This window comes from Crocodylus siamensis, chromosome 15 (assembly GCF_052110815.1).
Source record: "Crocodylus siamensis isolate JL-2025a chromosome 15, ASM5211081v1, whole genome shotgun sequence".
In the NCBI taxonomy this organism is placed as follows: domain Eukaryota; kingdom Metazoa; phylum Chordata; order Crocodylia; family Crocodylidae; genus Crocodylus; species Crocodylus siamensis.
In genome coordinates, this window is record NC_143409.1 from 22,148,609 (window position 1) to 22,167,813 (window position 19,205).

The window sequence follows — 19,205 nt, forward strand, 5'->3', positions numbered from 1 at the left end:
AAGATGATACTGGAAACCTTGAATCCAATGCATTACAACATCACCAATGTGGTGCCAGAAGCCATGCCAGCTGCCACCGTGCCCATACTCCTCCTCGCAGGCTTTCTTTTCCTAATATGGAATTATGAAGAAACATCATCAATCCCAGGTAAACCCATATTAGAAACAGTATCTCCCAAAATGTCTCCAGAGCTTTTCTTTTGCTTTTCAAATAAGGATAAAAAAAAGGAAAGTGATGTTTCAGAAGCTCCTAACAAGGAAGTTTATAAAATAAAGACAAGCAAAAGGAAAAATCTGAAGGGCCCAGCTTGATTCCCAGTCTTGCATTGTAAAATGGGCTTGGTAGGAATAAGTATTCCTTTATTTGCTTTCCACTGAATAGAGTCTTGCATGATAGAAAGATAAGAATTTTAAACAAAATCAGTTTTCTACCTTCTGTATCATTTTCATGTATGCTTTAGAGCTTTATATCTTATCACCTTTGAAAAACTTTACAGCTTTGGAAAGCACTTTCTGGTAGAAATCACACTAACTGAGGGGATGCAATCATTCGGGAACCCTTTCATTACCTACATTTCTCTATGCTTTTGACACTAAAGAATTTTTTCTTAGGGGATGATATCCCAGTTTCATGACTTCCTGCAATAGTTTTAGAATCATTTCACAGCTGTCACTAATTCAGGTTTTTCTCCATCAGGTATAGTTTAATGAATGATCATTTGTTAGAATACAATGTGCACTTCACACTGGTATGGATCAAGAATAACATTAGCTAATAGTGAGGTGATAGAGTGAAACTAGCAGGAAAGGATAGCCAAACCTGATACCTCTCATTGAACAATTCCTTCTGGAGAGTTTAAAGAATATTGGAAAAGCATTCACAGGGGTTTTTGAGTCTAACCTGAATGCTTTATAGAATTAGTCAAGTAATAATACATTAATTTGCCTAAATTCACAGGCTATGTATTGGCTTTCTTATGATTCCTGTCTATAAAGGCTGAAATCTTAAGGAACTTGTAAACCTCGTGTCCTGCATAAAATACAAAACTTTTCTTTAAATATTGAACTTGCTTTGTGTCATGGATCTGAATAAACACCATGAAATTAGAGTGGAAGCTGTCAGCAAAAGCAGAGGTTTCCTTGTAAAACAGAGTTCCAAAACCATTCAAAGCCTTTTCTCAGTGATACCAGTTCAGTTCTAGTATTGTTTTAAGCCAATACAGTTATCTAGACTTCTCAGGAGAAATAAGTTCAGAATTCTGTCCATTAGTTACCTTCAGAGTATCCAGTACTAGCCTCTTTCTTGAGAAAGTCATATCCATAAGATCACTGAATAAAATGCTCTTAAATGCATCTGTTTTCTAAGTCTGTGCCTTCTTTATGTACTACTATTTATATGATAAAAAAAGCCAAGAAGTTGAATTTGTGTCAGTTAATCATCACAGCGTAACATAAGTTCCACACACATTTTTCAAACTACTTGTTAAATTTATCAGTGGATAAACAATAATATGATGACATTAGTCTTTGAGCTGTAGTTTACTTCCTGATATGTAGGCATTCTACTAGTGGAGGACAATTCAACAACTGTCTAACTGAAGTATCAAGAACAGATTCAGAACTTAGTTTACTGTGTGCTTACAAGCTGTTTGTGGGGCATAGCACCGAATTTGTGCAGCTGGTACATTCTCTCTCAGCTCCATAGATTAAAAGTTGCCCTAGGTCAGATTGTTGTAAGGAAATTTTATCTGAGATCAAGCATCCAAATATAGACCTTGACCATGAAGCAAAAGATCCTGTGCAAAGAGTGATTTTGGCATATTTTGTAACCAATCTTTGCTAAAATGGGTAATTTTCTTTCATTTTTTCTGTAGGGCCTTGTTATTGTATGGGAATCGGTGCCCTCATTTCACATGGGAGATTTCTTTGGATGGGAGTAGGCAAGGCCTGCAACTATTACAATAAGATGTATGGAGAATTTGTGAGAGTTTGGATCAGTGGAGAAGAAACACTTATTATTAGCAAGTAAATCTTTGTTTTCTCTTTCTAATAATATAACAAGTATTTCACACATTTTTACCAGGCACTTTGTTATACTAGAATTATTTAATTATTTTCAAAGTTATTTATCACTTACCGAAATCTCATGTTGCCTGCTGTTTGCTGATCTTTCTCTGGGTAGATTCTGAATGTCAGTACTTGGTTATTGAAGGCTTGATTCTGCACCTCTGAAGTCTTTGGAAATTTTGCCACAGACTTCACAGGAAGAAGGATCAGGCCCAAATTCTGCAAATATTTAATACTATTTGTAGTGTGTTTACTATTCATGGTAATGATCAATATACTAAGTATAAGACACCACACACACACACACACACACACACACACACACACACAGAGTCTAAACAATTTGTTGAATTGATGCTTATATAGTTTTAGTAATTCCAATCACCATAATAAGCATGAGGATGTTACTATGAATGAAAAACATTAATACTCCTTTTTCACACACAAAAACCAACTGCTTGATTAGCCATTTCAATGGTTCTGGATTCAGACCCCTCAGTTATATAAAAGTCGAAATAAGGATGCTTGAAATATTTTGTTGTCCAATGGTCTCTACCACTGTGGATTGGACAAGTCACTAAATCCTCATACCTTAATTTCCATCTTTGTAAAAATGGCTGATAATGGTGATGATAATGACAATATTATTTACTCTTACCTGACATAGATGTCAGGGTTTTAATTATTTAATGTCTGGCAGAAGGCAGGCAGCATGGCATGGCATCTTATAGATTAACTCATTCAGGGGGGCATGCGCTTTCGTAGGCTACAGAGTACTTCATCAGATGCTATTTCATCATTCACAGCCTCTGATGAAGCAGGCTGAAAGATATGAAAGCTCTGACGAAGTTAGTCTGTCCTGCCTTTTACCTAACTTTGGATTAACGCAGCTAACAACTTCACTCTATTTAATGTCTAGGCAGTGCTTGTAACATGAAAGTCTGTCTAATTGTTAAGAACTGTTAATGCTTTCAGTATTTAGATTCAGGTCTGGGGTAGATCATCAGAAATAATCAGATGTATACACACCAATGCCACAGAGGCATCAGACATCCCAGTCAGCACCTCAAATTGCCTCCCATTTAAAAACCTGGACAGAAGGAAAATTAGTATTCTAAAATCCTTTACATTAAAATAAAGCAAGCTTTCTCCATGCACAGTTAAACAGCACAATCTGAATCCTATCAAAACATATAGCTCCATCCTGTTCCTATTGAAGGCAACTGGAATTTTGCCATCAGCTACAATTGCACTGAGATTAGATGCATAGAGGGAAAGACTGGCACAGCATGCGGTATAATTCACATCGTCTCCTACAGGACTTCACTGCATAATTTTTGCTTCTATCAGCAAAGTCCAGGCCAATTTCAATAATAATTACATTTGTTTCATCTGCTCATGCAGGGCCAAACCCTGACATCCTGTAATTCGGGCACACTGTAATTGGCTTTAGTGGGGCAAGCAGATTTGTGGAGAACATGGGATCCTCTCCCTTTCTGACCTACTAGAGGCATGCCATCATTACAGCACTTGTGCTCAGGTTTATGAAATATAGATGCTGCCGTTTCTTGCACCTTAAAAGCTGTAGCTACAAGCTTGGTTGCTGTTTACACTACATAATCCTTCAGTGTTTGTGCAATCTTTACTCAAGCAAAACTCCTAGGCTAACTAAAACCTCGGATCTAGTCAAGTCAACAGCAAAACTCCCATTTACTTCAATGGGGCCAGGATTTCAGTGGGAGTTTTTTTCTCGAGAAAATGAGCATGTCAGGGCCTGGCCCACAAAACATGCATCACAGCATACTAACTGGCCGATGGTTTGCCTTTGATCCTTGCCTCATTTCTTTCCTTGGTGCCTTTGATCTCATAATTGTATGCTGCTGGATCAGCATTCCTAAGAAGATAGCTCCCTCTAAAGGAGATGATGTTTGAAAGTAGTAAATGCTAATTATGGCAAGTTTGCTAATGTAGGATAATTCAAGAATCTCTTCTACTAGAAGAAGCAAAGCAGTCATTGTGGTTTCCTGTGGGATATTGTTGCCACATGTACAACTGTACAATTTTTCCTTCAGTTTCATCACATTTTCATGTAGGAATAATCATACTGCCCACTAAATAATTATCATATATGAAACATGCCTATATATTTCCAAATTAACAGCCATATGTAGAAATGCTGAATTGTCTTGTGCAATGCATGTATTGATACAGCTACTGAATCAAACAATGCATTCTTTTCAGTCAAGGGAGGGTCTCACAAGATACTGTGATCTGTGATCTATCCAGCAATACTGTCAAAGATCCAGAGGTCTTATATAGGATGATACCCAATGAAATTACAAAACTGAGATCACATTTATTGGTCTCTAACAAACATGACTGAGAGAGATGGTCTTTGTTTACATCTGATCTCACAGGGCATCTCCAGACAAGCACTGCATATTTGCAGCATGGGCTCAAAGTTTGATACCTGGATTTCCAGGTATCAAATAAAAACACCACAGAGAAAAGCAGCACAGAGCATGGTTCCCCACTGTGCCCTGAGACAAGCTGGGGCTCGGACCTCCAGAGACACCTTCGCATCCAGCCAGAGTGTCTCTATGGTGGCCGCTGCTGCCCTAGCAAATGCCTTGCATGCAGGCAAACAGGAGCGGTGCAAAGCTATGACCCAGGAGCTGTCCCCAGTTAAGTAGGGAGTGGGGGGGTGGGGAGTGGCAGGGAATGTGGGGGAGGGGAGGCTGTGCATGTGTGGGGGTTGTGGGGGAAGCTGCTCGGGGAGCGTGGGTCCCCCACAGGGTCCCAGCCCCCCCACCACAGGGCCCACAACCCACCCCCACAGCAGCAGCCATGGGGTGCTCAGGGCCCACTGAGACCATCATCCGTGGTGCAGCACAGCCCTGATTGCCTCAGAGCTGGTGCTGCTCGTGCCGCCTGTCGTGGGACTGGACCTGCTCGTTGTGGCAGTGCATAGCTTAAGGCAGCACTAGGGCTGCTTGGGCTGTCACCCAGGGGCCAACACCACTCACAGGAACCACGTGTCGTACCAGGCCCTGTGTGCTGTCAGGCCCGGCCAGTTCCATGGGGTCAGGACCCAGCCTGGCATGACATGCAGTCCCTGCAAGTGGCACCGGCCCCCGGGTGACAGCCTGAACTGCCCCAATGCTATCTAAAGCCACATGGTCCCATGTGGCACGGTGCTGAGCCAGGCCAGTCCCGCAAGAGGTGGCACAAGTGACACCAGCTCTGAGATGATTGGAGCTGTGCTGAGACATTGGGGGCTGTGGCTGCACCAGGCTCTGAGCACCCCATCATGGCCACTGTTGCTGCAGGGGTGAGCTGTGGGGGGGGAGCTGGGGACCTGGGTGGGGTGTATATGGGCCCTGTGAGGGTGAACATGGGCCATGCAGGGGGGAAGCTGTGGGCCTGTGAGGGGGAGCCATCCGTGTGCTGTGGGGGAGGGCTGCGCCCTGTGCAGAGACAGGGGACCCACCCCTCCTGAGCAGCCCCACCACGTCCCCAAGCCACCTCCACAAACCCCTCAGCCACATACCCAGCCACAAACCCCAAACCCCCTGTACACGCCCCATACCCCTCAAACCTCACCCCCACAAATCCTCCACCCGCCCATAAACTCCCCCAGCTCCATCTGCAAGTTGCTTTATACTTGTAAATATATCAATAAAACATTGCCCAAATATATCAATTAAATATTGCCCTCTCTCTATATAGTGGCATTTTATTTTAATAGTGGAAGAACACTCTGGCACCCTGGGAGAACTTGTATTTTGGTGACCCTGCCCCCCCTCCCAGCTCTCACCATCCCACTCCCCGAAGTCATAAGTCAGCAGTACTGCTGCAGGCAGGAGGAGGCAGGTAGGGACATGGGGCACAGTCTGGCAGGGGAGATGGAACAGCGTGGTGCCCTGCTGCTGCCCACACAGCTCAGCTCAGCTCCTCCTGCACAGTGGCTGGAGGCAGGGGATGGGGAGGGAGTAGAGTGGAAGTGCTGGAGGAGGAGGGAGGCAGGGGAGCAGGCTAGGCTGGGCACTGCTTCTTCTGCCAAGGCAGGGCAGGACAAGAGCACTGCTGTGAGTCTGGACTGCTCACATGTGTGCATGAGTCCGTGAGTGCAGTGTCCCCCTGACCACAACACCCTGAGTGGTTGCCCACCTTGCCCATCGGCAAGCTGGCTCTAGATATAATTATTAAAGAGTTACAAATTTACATGAATAGTAACAATATCATCTGTAGTGACACAAACTAAACTACAGTGGTATAATTGTATATATTCTACATCTCAATCTGCATGTTTTACTGTACAGAACAACCAGGGGTTAAGAGGGAACTTCCCCCATACATGTTACTATACAATTGCCATTGCATTCTTTCTGAAGCATCTGATACTGGCCACTATCAGAGACTGGATGACAAATCCTGTATGTTTCTATACAACTCTACTTTTTTTTCCATATTCAACTTTTTTCATATTAAACTTCCATAGCAGTAAATGCCTTCTCACTGGGCATTTACACTACACGTGTGACAATGTGCTGTAGCCTATTTTATTGTGCATTACAGCATCAAGGCAAAAACTATGCTAATACACTAATGCTCAGTAAAAATAAGCTACTGCACATTAAGCAAAAGAGTGTACACTTCCACTACTGTGCATTAGGGCAGCCGCATGCACATTTAGTTAATACCTCACATTAGAGGTACTAAATTTAATGCACAGCACATTACTGAATGTGTAGATGCATCCACTGAAAATATAGAGCAGCTCCAGGTGCATTATACATACATTTATGCATCATTCTGCCAATCCAATTATGTTTTTGTTTTTAAATTGCATGTATAAGAAATAACATCAATGTACCATGTACAGTATTTATTGATGAATTGAGAGCTCTCTATGTTTAAAAGGAAAAAGTTGGAACCTCAGAGGATGCAAACTAAAGATATGTATTAGGAAATCTTTTTTTCCCCCCTTTTCCAGATCCTCAAGCGTGTTCTATGTAATGAAACATGGACACTATGTTTCTAGATTTGGGAGCAAGCTTGGGTTACAGTGTATTGGCATGTATGAAAATGGTATTATATTTAATAATAATACAACACTTTGGAAAGAAATGAGACCTTTCTTCACCAAAGGTAAGTTGTATGCATCTACATTGTAACACATATTTCCTGTATCATATATTCTGTGCTCCTGAAATTTAGCATTGCGCATTTTGCATAATTACTTCACTTTTCATCTATCCTACACAAATATTTTATTCCATATGTTCCTTCCTCATTCATCCTGATTTTCATGCTATTAGGGAAGGTCTTGAAAATCCTTAATTTCTTTAATCAAAACTTTATTATGCCTACAAGATGCAGATTTCAATATTTTTATGGTACAGCATTCATATGAATTCATCAGGCAGTATTGTATTCAAGTAGTTTTGTCCCAGCCTAAGTGATTTCAAGGAAATTTCACTCTGAAACTTTCAGCAGCCCCCTCATTTGCTCCTTCTGCCACCTGTACAATTCAGGAAAGGTTCCTTGCCCAGTGCTCCTGCCAGTAGTTCCTATGGGATCTGAGGGCTTGGAAGAACCCCAAAATGGCCTTTCCTTGTACCCTCCATTTTTACCCCACAATTGTTCTTACCAGAGGAAGAACTTCAGGGAGAACTTCTTTACAGTAAGGATAACCAGAATCTGAAATGGGCTTCCAAGGGAGGTGGTGCTCTCCCCTACCTTGGGGGTCTTCAAGAGAAGACTCAACAAGCACCTGGCTGGGGTCACCTGACCCCAGCACTCTTTCCTGCCCAAGGCAGGGGGTCAGACTCAATGATCTATTGAGGTCCCTTCCAACCCTAACGTCTATGAAACTATAAAAGGAAAATGGTTCTTACTGATTCTAGAAAGCAATTAAATTTTTATCCTAGTTTATCCCTATTCTGTTCTCTTGACGCACTTAGTATTTTGGTTACACTTCATTATCTCTTTTTACAAATGAATTGCCAGTAAGCAGATAATTAAGATAATACAAATATTAACTGATTTTCTGTCTACTTTACCTGTGCATTTCAGCTTTGTCTGGTCCTGGTCTTGTACGTATGATATCGATTTGTGTTGAATCAACAATAGATCATCTGGACAAACTGCAAGAGGTGACCACTGAACTGGGAAACATCAATGTGTTGAATCTTATGAGGCGGATCATGTTAGATACTTCTAACAAACTCTTTCTCAGGATCCCTTTGGATGGTACAGAAAGCTTTATTCTATCTTATAGTGGGTCAATTTCTATATATTAAGCAAAATTTCACACTGAGATGAATGGGAAGTTTTGCCTCAGAATGTTTGCTCCAGGGTCAGTTTTTAATGCTCAATTACTTAATAAAAATGCCAGATCTGATTGAAATTGATTCTAATACAAAGTAAGAATTATAAATGATCTTTAAAAATATACATTCAGTCCATCAGGCCTGACAAGTCCCCTGAACTGAATGGTAGCATCTGCATCCTGACAGTTTAGTTAGTTTCCCAGTCATCTTAGTAATCATGATGCTTTCAACACAATAATCCTGTCTTTATATTTGCTGCATTCTCACATTAGAAAATATGCCAAATTGCCAGCTGCAAAACATTTGTTGGCAGATAAAATTTTATGAAATGTGTAAAGGAAGGTTTCTGTGAATCTGGCAAGCACCTACCCCAATATTCTCTGCATATAAGAGTCTGAAAACTTCCCAGCTAAATAGCTGATTTGAAAAATTCACCTGCCAGTTTCCTAATCGTCTGTAACATGCTCTTCCCTAAAAGTTTGAAGCTGAAGTAACATTAACTTGGTGAGAAGTTGGCTACCTCATGTCAAAATACTGTAACATAACAACATCAGCAGTAGACTTTGGTATTGGTTCTTACACCAAAGGATTGTTTCCAGTCAAGAGTCATAGTCTTCAGAAAGAACAGTATAATGGAGACAGTGTACTACAAAATGTTTCATGTTGTCATTCATCACAAATTAATACAAACTATTTCAGTGTCAACCATGAAAAAGCCAGGAAAGGAAAAGAAAAATGATGATACTGAAAATTTACTCTGAGTTTAGCAGGAGAATCAAGCCTTCCTTGTTGGTTTTAGATGAAATACTTGACAAGTTATTGGCATATTAAAGTGTAAAATTTGTATTGCTATTTGTTAATTTTTATTTTCAGAAAATGCTATTGTGCTTAAAATTCAGAACTACTTTGATGCCTGGCAAGCACTTTTACTGAAACCTGACATCTTTTTTAAGATTTCTTGGCTGTACAAGAAATATGAGGAGTCAGTGTAAGTATCAACAGTTTTCCAGATCATTGGATTAAGACTGATTATGCATTCCTGAAGTCAATCATTCTCCCGTTAGTTTTCTCCCTCTATTTTTCTGAAAACAAACTGCAGAGTTTCCAAAGTTGATAGACTGAGCTATTGAGGCTGAAGTCCTCTCTCTGCCTCCAGAACCAGGACAGCAGCTGTGCAGGCTGTTCTCCTGTTCTGCAGGCCTGTTCAGGAATGACCGGAGGAGAGGGGAACTCAGGTTTTTGCCAGTTCAGTCTTGGTGTCTCTGCTGAGATGCAAGTAGATATGAAACTGAACTGAAATCACTATGCTTTTCATGACTTTTGATGACAAGCCATTTGACGGTGTCTTCTTTCACTTGCTACCATCAACCCGAATCCAACAGTAATCCAAAGAAAACAGCACTTGTTCACATCAGCAAGTCCTTTTTACAGTTAGGATATTGAACCAAGTATTTCATTGTAATCCTGCTTTTTAGTGCCTATGATGTTCCCAAAATAATTAGTCATGAGTTAAAATTTCACTTAGCATGCAAGATATCATCTCAGCATGGATTTTTCCCCCTGAAAAAGGAACAAATTAGTTTTTCCATCTTTCCATTTATAAAAAGCACACACCCACCCACAAAATGGTTCTTTCACTGAATTTTGATGATCTCATTTGCTTTCCTCTACCAAAAAATGACTGATTATAAAAAGAATTGGCAGTCACTTCATCTTGTTTCTGGATGGATCTCTAACTATTTAGAGCTATGATTCTCAGCCAGGTTGCTATAGCACCCTCGGGTGCCTTGAGATATTTTAAAGAGTGCCACAGGATGCCACACAATGTTAAAAGTGTTAAGTCTGCAAACATAATTCACAAGATAAAGCCAAAGATTTCAACTGGGATTCCACAGTGTTAAAAACATTTTGAACTATAGTGGCCTTTGGGTTCTTTACAACAGAAGAACTGTTCTATTACTTTTCTGTAGTCAAAAATGAGTAAAAACTAGAAGCTGGCATTTTCCAAGTGGTACTTCAAGTCTACAAATGTTGAGAACCACTGATTCAGAGAAAACAGTCATCATAAAGTATGTGTAACAAGTACTTCTGATACGATTATATTGGATAAAGGATTTGAGGGAATTTAAGAAGGACGGTTATCTATACTACTTGATATTCTGTTCACACTAAAGCCAATAGCAAATCTCACATTCAATAGAACCAGGATGTCACTCTCTACCTCTAAAATAAAATTAGGTATCTTTCAGCATTTTCTACTCAGTGATAGCTGTGACATTAGAGTTTTGCCTTTTACTTCAAGTGAGAGAGAACTGTAGTGGCTTAGATACCAATGGCTAGTAAATGGGAAAATCTTGACTTTTTAGTGACCATGGCTTTAAGTGGGGATCGCCATAATCTGTGAAGATGGCAGGGTTCTTAAAGGCATGTCCATACCACCTGTGCTGTGCCTGGGCACACCCAGTGAAACAGGCCCCACCCACTTATTCCTGTTCCACACACAACAAATCAAGAAATTAGGCAATAAAGCCACCTTAAGATGGCCTTGGGCACATGGTAATAAATATTACCAAAACAGTGGCTTAAGAACAGTGGTGAGCATATGCATTGCTCAGGGCTGTCCCAAATGATCTACCCTGCCTCTTTGGCACATACAGGGTGTGCTTCAGTGTGATGAGCCTGAGTGCAGCATGGCCATGCCCAAAGTGAACAGAATAAGAGAACTATAACACACTATAGTTCACAATAAGCCACAATTTACTACTACTACTGGAATGAAAGTCCATGCTTTATAAAGCTTCCTGGTAGCAGTATTTCTATTGAGTTTTCATCAACTACTGAAGTTTTAATGTATCTACAGTCATTCTCATTAGAGTTAATCTAATATGTACTGACACATTAAATACTTTTGGCTTATTAGGGATTTCCCTGGTTGCAAACAGGCCTGTCAAATTTCTTTCACTAGTGAACTGCATGAGAAATTATTTGCTTGTTCATTCTGTTCTTAACTTTCTTCTCCAATGTAGTCTCTACATTTCTATTCCTGTACTATGCATTACTGGCAAGCATTCAAATTTTGCAGACATTTATAGGTATACTGGATTCTATCCATTTTCAGCAAAGATTTGAAAGGAGCAATGGAGCTATTAATACAGCAGAAACGTCAGAAGCTTTTCACTGTTGAAAAACTGGATGAGCACGTGGACTTTGCAACACAACTGATTTTTGCACAGGTAATACTGATGTACTGGTGCACCTCTAGTTTTTGGACAGCCTCAGAAATGTTCAAGTGTTGTTGATTTTGGGGTGATTTTTTGAACATCTTCAGGTTAAATCCACATCCCAAAGTCTATCAACAAGATTCAACCTCTCTCTAAGCACTTGTATTTAACTTGAATTAATACCATTCATACCAAAAAGATCCCTAAATCCTTCCTTTACTGTAAACATATAGACTCTTTAGCATCAAGCAAGCTCTGTAACGGAAGGCCGCATGGGACTGATGCTTAGTATGCTGCAGCACTCTAGGTTTGATGGGACTTCAGATTAAGGATGAATCCCTTCTTTTAAAAGAAGTGCTATAAGACCACAAAAAAGGCAGGACATTGGTTTTCATTTTTACATTTGCAAGATGCACACAATAAAACGGATGTTACTTAGCTGAGATTGAGTCAACACTGTTAAAATTTGAACCTGTTGTATTGAGTGGGTATTCTACATTCTTCCAATTATATTAATCTTTTGGATTGTAAATCCATTGTTTAGCATTTGCCCCCTTCAATTTTGTAGAACCGTGGAGATCTGACAGCTGAGAATGTTAACCAGTGTGTGCTGGAGATGATGATCGCTGCCCCTGACACTCTATCAGTGACTCTCTTCTTCATGCTTGTACTGATTGCAGAGCACCCCAAGGTAGAAGAGGAAATGATGAAGGAAATTGAAACTGTTATGGGTAAGGATTGACATTAAAGACCCTGAAAAATCATTTTACTGAGTAGTGATCTAGTTTTCATTTCACAGGGTAAAAATGTAAAGCGTTTCCTTCTTATACACATGTGGATTGTAAAGTGTTTGCAGAAATCATTGCATAACATTTTTATTATGTAAAAAGGATTTCTAAAGTTGTATTAAAAATATAAGGAAAAATAGTAAAAGAAAGATGTCAAACTTCCAAGGCAATATGCAAAACTGAAGGTGCTAAGTTCATCCTTCAGTTACACCAATGTAAAGCTGTGGTCATTTCACAGACATGAGCTAAATGACTCCAAATTTACATTACTGTATTTAAAAGCAGAAGATGAGTTGTGGTGCTTTTTAACCACTGGTAAAAATGAATTTGGGGATACCTGTTCAGTTGTATTGCACTATAATTAGCTCCATTCATAGTTTTTTCAACTCTTTTACTATTGAACTGCATAGTATGCATGTAAGAGAAAAAGCTGTTTAGTAGGGGCATGCAAAGCAGGCCCCATTCTATTTGGAATTGGATTCAGCCCAGATCAGAGACAGTGATTCAATTCGCTGATTCGGATCACTGTTCCTGATTCAATTCGGCCAAATCCAAATCTGAAGATTCAATGCTGATTCAGAGAATCAGCGATTCAGACACAGACAGCTTTAAAAGTTTTTTCTATGTACCTTGACATAGCAGGCACAGCTTGTGAACACTGTGATACTGGGGTGTATGGAGCATCCCACAGGAGTGCGGGGGGCCCCTCCACATGCTCAGCGGTGAACCCAGAAGTTGACCAGTTCTGGTCCACTTCCGGGTCTGCCAAGAAGCGCACTGGGGCCCCCCTGCACTCCCATGATCGGCCAAAAGGGGACCCCTGCTGCCCCCCCCAGACCCAGGAGACACCAGCCACCAAGGCAGGGGGTCGCAGGGGGGCCACCAGAACACTCCTGGAAGTGCCTTGGAAGTCCTTCTGGCCCACTTCCGGGTCTGCTGCTGAGCATGCTGAGCAGCCCCCTGCACTCCTGCGGGATGCTCCAGATGCCCCAACATCACAGCACCCATGAGCCCCTCCTACCCAGAGGTATGTAGAAAAAACATTTAAAGTTGTCTCTATGTTTGAATCTCCAAATCTTTCCAAATCTCTCCAAAGTAATTCAGAGGGTTCTGATTCAATTCAGAGAGGTTAAAGGGTCTTCTGATTCAATTCAGATTCAGAGATTCAGCCACCAAATCAGGCTGAATCACCACCAGATCAAATCAGGGACCGCAGCTTTGCACAGCCCTACTGTTTAGAATTTTACTTTTACTCTTCCCATCCTTTCCCCAGCCTGCACAATATAAAATTGACCCTTGTGAAATTCTAACCATCTCCAGGCAATAAATTAATGGAAATAACCCACCTCCCCAAACCTTTACCCCTTTAATTTGGGTCGCTATTTTTTTTTTTTATTTATTTATTTATTTTAAGTGTCAGGGCCTAAATAAGAGAAATGCACATTCTATAACACTTGTACAAAGTACACAAGCATTCATTTTGAGACTATTTCAGAACTTTAGTAAAACATTGCCTCTCATTTGTCTACTCCTCCAGCTAAATTGCTCCTCTCTCTTTTTGAGCAACTGTCTATTTTTCTCATTGACCTAAGACCTTGTAGCCCAAGTAAATCCAGTAAAGTAAGGATTTTTATATCAGCTTGCTGAGTTTGAGTCTCATGGGTCATGTAAGAACAACAACATTCCCATTAAGATGCAACTGAAAAGACTCGTTTCCCAGCTATGTTTGGCTATCTAAAAGCAGTCAAGCTGCAGTTTAATGCTAATTCACCCCATAGCTATCAACTACAAAATCTCTCTGAAACCTGTACATGCCAGAACATATCAGTCTTAAAAGTTTTGCCAAAGTAGACCATAGCGTAACTTCATATACACTGGTTTTCCCAAATGGCTTCCAATTTTGCAGGCATCACATTTGAAAAGAACAGACAATACAATATAGACATGACAAAATATTTGCTTTACTTGAGACACTGACGAAAAGAAAGATCTAGTTACTGTTCCTCCAGTTAGGTTTGACCATTAGAGTTACTGTTCTCAAACCCATTCCAAGCCAGTGAAAGTGATACAGGAAAGTGCTGGAGCAAAGTGAAAATAACCCAAAGAGATTTCAGTGATTAGAAGAATATATTTTAATATATTTTAGCACAGACTAGTTGCAGACTTGAGCTAGATTCACTGCCCCTGAACTGCAAACACAGAAGACTAGGGCTGTGTGAAGCTTCAGGTGCTGATTCAATTTGGAGGAGATCTGGCCCAACTTGGTGGCCAAATCTCCAAATCTGAATCAAATCAGGGAACCAATTAAAAGGTCTGCATCAATTTAAAGCTCTCTGAATTGATTCAGAAAAGATTTGGAGAGCTTCGGTGGTTTGGGCAGTCCCCGCCCGCTGCAGCAGGGACCTGGACCCAGACTCTGAGCTGGTAAGTAGGGGATGGGAGAGGCAGGGCTGGAAGAGGAGGGAGGAGACCATGAGAGGACCCTTGCCAGGCCCTATCACCTCCCTGCTTCCCCAGCCCTCCCCATGGCTGCCCCACCCAGCCCCAGCTCCCAGTGCTATAAAAAAAAGCCCCTATTCACTGGCTGCTGCCTGGCAAGGGGGTGATCCCCGCTGCCCCCCACTGTCCCACGCTGTATGGAGGGGCTCTTCCATGAGCTCCCCAACCCCTGCCCACTCTCCCAGCCCCCCCATGGCTGCCCACCCACCCCAGCTCCAGCCCTTTAAGAACAAAAAAAAAACCCAACCCCCCAACTCACCAGCTCCTGCAGCAACCTTTGGGCTTCTGGGGGCTCATGGAAGAGCTCCCCATACAGCGCAGGGCAGTGGGAGGGCAGCAGGGATTGGCCCCCTGCCGGGCAGGAACCAGTAAGTCCAGGGTGGGTTTGTTTTGGTTGGGTTTTTTTCTTAAAGGGCCAGGGGCTGGGGTGGGTGGTTAAGGGGCTCATGGCAGAGCCCCACGTACAGTGTGGGACAGTGGGAGACAGCAGAGTTCTCCCCCCACCCGGCAGCACCTGGGGAGTCTGGGCTTTTTTTTTCTTCAAAGAGCCAGAAGCTGGGACAAGCAGGGCAGCCATTGCCAGGGCTGGGAGAATGAGCAGGGGATGGGGCTTGTGTGATTCAGCGGTTCACCTGATTCAGCTGCAGCTAAATCTCCAAATCAGATTCGGCTGAATTAATTCGGGACAGTGATTTGAATCATCTAATCGAATCACTGTCCCCCGAACTGGCCAAATCCAAAGCAAATACTAGCCACTTTGCACAGGCCTGCAGCAGAGTATGATGTAAAATAAAAGTTACCCACTAGGATGTCTGGAAGGACCACCTATGCTCAGGTATTACAGCCATAATGGCCCTTTAAAAATAAGTAAAATCCATTTGTGGACTAATCTAAGAAGATCTGGTTCCAAAGGAACTCCTGACAGAAATGGAGGTATATGTCCAAATTTCAGTTTACGTCAATTAATGACTCTCCAGAGACTCCTAAGGAAACTGAATCAGATCCTACTACTTTTCTTGTCTTTGAGACAAATCCTTAACTGAGGAAAGTACTGGAAATATTGATTCCCTTTTCTGTGGGTGTATGTTGTTGGCAACAGATTTATGACCCAGTCCTGATACTTTGTTCCAGCCAGACCCAAGTCCTCTCACCAGACCAGGGGTTTAAAACTTTACAGCACACTAAAGATATTTCATATGAAGCCTTTATCCTGCTTCACCTACCTCCAGGGGAGCTTTACCTTTGGCTTCAGTGGAAGCAGGGTCAATGCATAACAGAGAGGAGATCTGTGGCAGCTCATATTATTAACAGGTGAGTATCCACATGAATAAATTATATGTTGGGCATTCTGTAACATGCGGTAGTTCAGAGCCACAGGAACCCACAGACAGTTCATTGCCATGAACTGTAAAAATGGACTGCATTTTGACTGAATAGAGTCTTATATCAAGTGTAACATTTCTAGTAGCAATTAGATATAATTAGAACCCAGAAATCAATTTCTCCCTATCTGCTTTTATTTTTCAAGGTGACAGAGATGTACAGAGTGATGACATGCCAAACCTAAAGGTTGTGGAGAATTTTATTTATGAGAGCATGAGATACCAGCCAGTTGTGGACTTGATCATGCGTAAGGCTCTACAGGATGATGTGATCGATGGCTATCCTGTGAAAAAGGGGACAAACATTATTCTGAACATTGGACGAATGCATAAGCTTGAATTCTTTCCAAAGCCTGATGAATTTTCCCTTGAAAATTTTGAGAAGAATGTAAGTCTCCTGTCTTGTTTCATGGGATATAATGTTACTTTCTACTTAAAAATCACAATGTGTCTCCTGATTTTTACCAAGACCTTTCTAATCACACATTAGATTCTCTCTTTGTCTGTGTAAGTGCCTGAATCAACTACACAATCTATATAATGAATTATAATTAAAGCTGGTTGAAAATGTTCCACCACTAAGGCTATTCATAGGAAAATGCAAAACAATTTAAATCAAAATGTTTCATCAAAAAAGTCATTTCTGTGAAGTCCACAAAAACCCAGGCAGGGCTCGGATACACCGGGAGCCCCTAGATGATCCAAGCAGCATTTCAAGTCCCTGAGCCAGCGCAAAGACCCTCTGACGGGGCAATTTCTTTCTCACCTGGCTTCCCCCTTTCATTTCAAGCAAATCAATTTTCCTTTACCACACGCTCATTTTAGTGAATGTTTTAGTGAATATATTTACTGACAAACACTTTGAAGAAACAGTTAAGATAACATATGGGGATATTGGCCAAAACTGCATTTTGAACTCCAAAATGTGAGCAGTTATACTTGATTCTAAGATTTATGATCATCCAGTTACAGAACAAACAGTATTGTGTAAGGTATGACATCAGAATTAACCAAACAAGAATAATATTTTAAGGCTAATTGCTAATATTCATAGTAAACATATTCTCCACTATTTATTTAGCCCAGAAATAATTCAGAAAAAATGACAAATTGGTGAAAATTCACAAATAGGAAAAGTGTCTCCATTTATTAAATTCATCATTTACTTGTACTTCTCCTTTGCATTTTACTCCTTTTTATTACAATGGATTTCTCCATTGCTTCATGAACACAACTTCTTGCTAAAAATACTTCCTCCATAATTACATGCCCAGAAATAATTTCTGCACATTCTTCTAAGTGGATAGCAACCCAGACCATTAGTTAATTTCTGAGAAGATGACTCTGTTACAATATTGTTTCCCAAGCCAGCCCTTTGCCATTGTGCTAAGGCAGCTGCAGCACTGCTCTGATTTATAAGCACTTGTATTTACCTATAATCCCTCACAAAATAAGCTCAACTTATTTGAAATGTTTAAACAAAGGCCATTCTCTGCCATGCCACAACTAAAAGGAAACTGAAATTAATTTGTATAATAAAACCTCCACTACCAAAGTATTGGGTTAATTAGGAAATCAGGTCAAGACAGTGTGGAAACTCCTTTCTTTTATGCACTACTATTTTATATTTAGAGCCAGAATCAACTCTCCTTACTCATGGTTAGTAGTCTTCTATCAAATGAGTAGTCTTACTGATTTTGTTGGAGCTGCTTGTGGAAAAAGGTATTACTCAACATGAGGAGGAGTAACAGACTGGCCCCAAGTCTAGTACAGATTTGAGAAACATATATTTCACAGTTTGGAGAATAAGATGGCAAACTGTTCATAAGTTTATAAAATGATTTCCTGTGAGGTGTTAATTAAAATTGGCTTAATTCCAATATATGACAAATTCATTCTTAGACATGCTAGTTCTGATCTACTAACGGGTGCAGAATCTACACAGTTTCCTGAATGAAACTGGACAACATACCAAGCCTTATTTCATTTATTCAAAAGCTGTAGGATATTGATGTCAAAAGTGAAATTCTCCCTTTGTTTCATACCCTGTGCAAGACCACTGTAGTGAATCAGATGTGTGAGGTTGATATCCATGGACAAAATTCTTTTCCTGCTTGACTGCTATAATGAGTTAGCAGGTAAAGTGGTCACCTGTGGACCCTGTTCCTGCAAGTTTCTGTATTTCCTTTCATTCATTTAAGAGGTCAGGTAAGCAAATAAATGAAAAGTCCCCTGTGTGTGGTACTGTGCTACTTGATCCAGAAAGAACCTAGCCTCAAGGTTTCCCCATTGGTAATATAAGTTTTAATGGTATGTTCAGTTGCTTCACAAAATAAACCATTTTCGTTAAATACTCTTCTCTCTTGTTTTGCATAGGTTCCTTCTCGCTATTTTCAGCCATTTGGATTTGGGCCTCGGGGCTGTGTAGGAAAGTTTATTGCCATGGTAATGATGAAAGCAATCTTGGTGACACTCCTGAGACGGTGCAGAGTACACACACAGAAAGGAAGAGGCCTAAACAACATCCAGAAAAACAATGACTTATCCATGCATCCAAATGAAAGGCAGCCCTTACTTGAGATGGTTTTCACACCAAGAAGCATTACAGGCAAGTGTCAGGGTGACTAGCAACAGATCACTAGTGGTATCCGTTCTAGGGCTGTCATTGCCCTAGTCCAACTGAGAAATGCCCACCCTTCCTAAAGGAAGTCATGATTTAATTAAACATATTCTTGCCCCTAATATATAAGCACTTTAGGTGATCTCCTATTTTGCCTGAAGAGCTAAACCAGGTTTGGTCACTATTTGAAGCTGACAAACAAGTTCCAAGTATATAATCAAGTGCAGTTGGTGAAGTGTCACATGTAGAAACTGTAATTATTTTAAGAAATGCACCATTCTGAAGAGATTAGT

At 40.9% G+C, this 19,205-nt stretch overlaps 1 protein-coding gene across 1 annotated transcript; it reads left to right on the forward strand.

The window, feature by feature from the left end:
* The first annotated feature begins 3 nt into the window (after positions 1-3).
* On the forward strand, positions 4-18,920 carry CYP19A1 (cytochrome P450 family 19 subfamily A member 1). Its single transcript, XM_090028710.1, has 9 exons — positions 4-148; positions 1,875-2,025; positions 7,064-7,218; positions 8,146-8,322; positions 9,276-9,390; positions 11,521-11,635; positions 12,192-12,354; positions 16,439-16,680; positions 18,669-18,920. The coding sequence occupies exons 1-9, from the start codon at positions 4-6 to the stop codon at positions 18,918-18,920; spliced, it is 1,515 nt and encodes a 504-aa protein (XP_089884836.1).
* Positions 18,921-19,205: the final 285 nt, after the last annotated feature.

What these genes read in the sequence shown, in the direction of transcription:
- CYP19A1 (XM_090028710.1), top strand. Translation starts at nt 4, where the DNA reads ATGATACTGGAAACCTTGAATCCAATGCATTACAACATCACCAATGTG. An exon ending in GAAACACTTATTATTAGCAA is followed by an intron (nt 2,026 to 7,063) that starts GTAAATCTTTGT and finishes CCCCTTTTCCAG; the next exon opens with ATCCTCAAGCGTGTTCTATG. An exon ending in TCTCAGGATCCCTTTGGATG is followed by an intron (nt 8,323 to 9,275) that starts GTACAGAAAGCT and finishes TTTTATTTTCAG; the next exon opens with AAAATGCTATTGTGCTTAAA.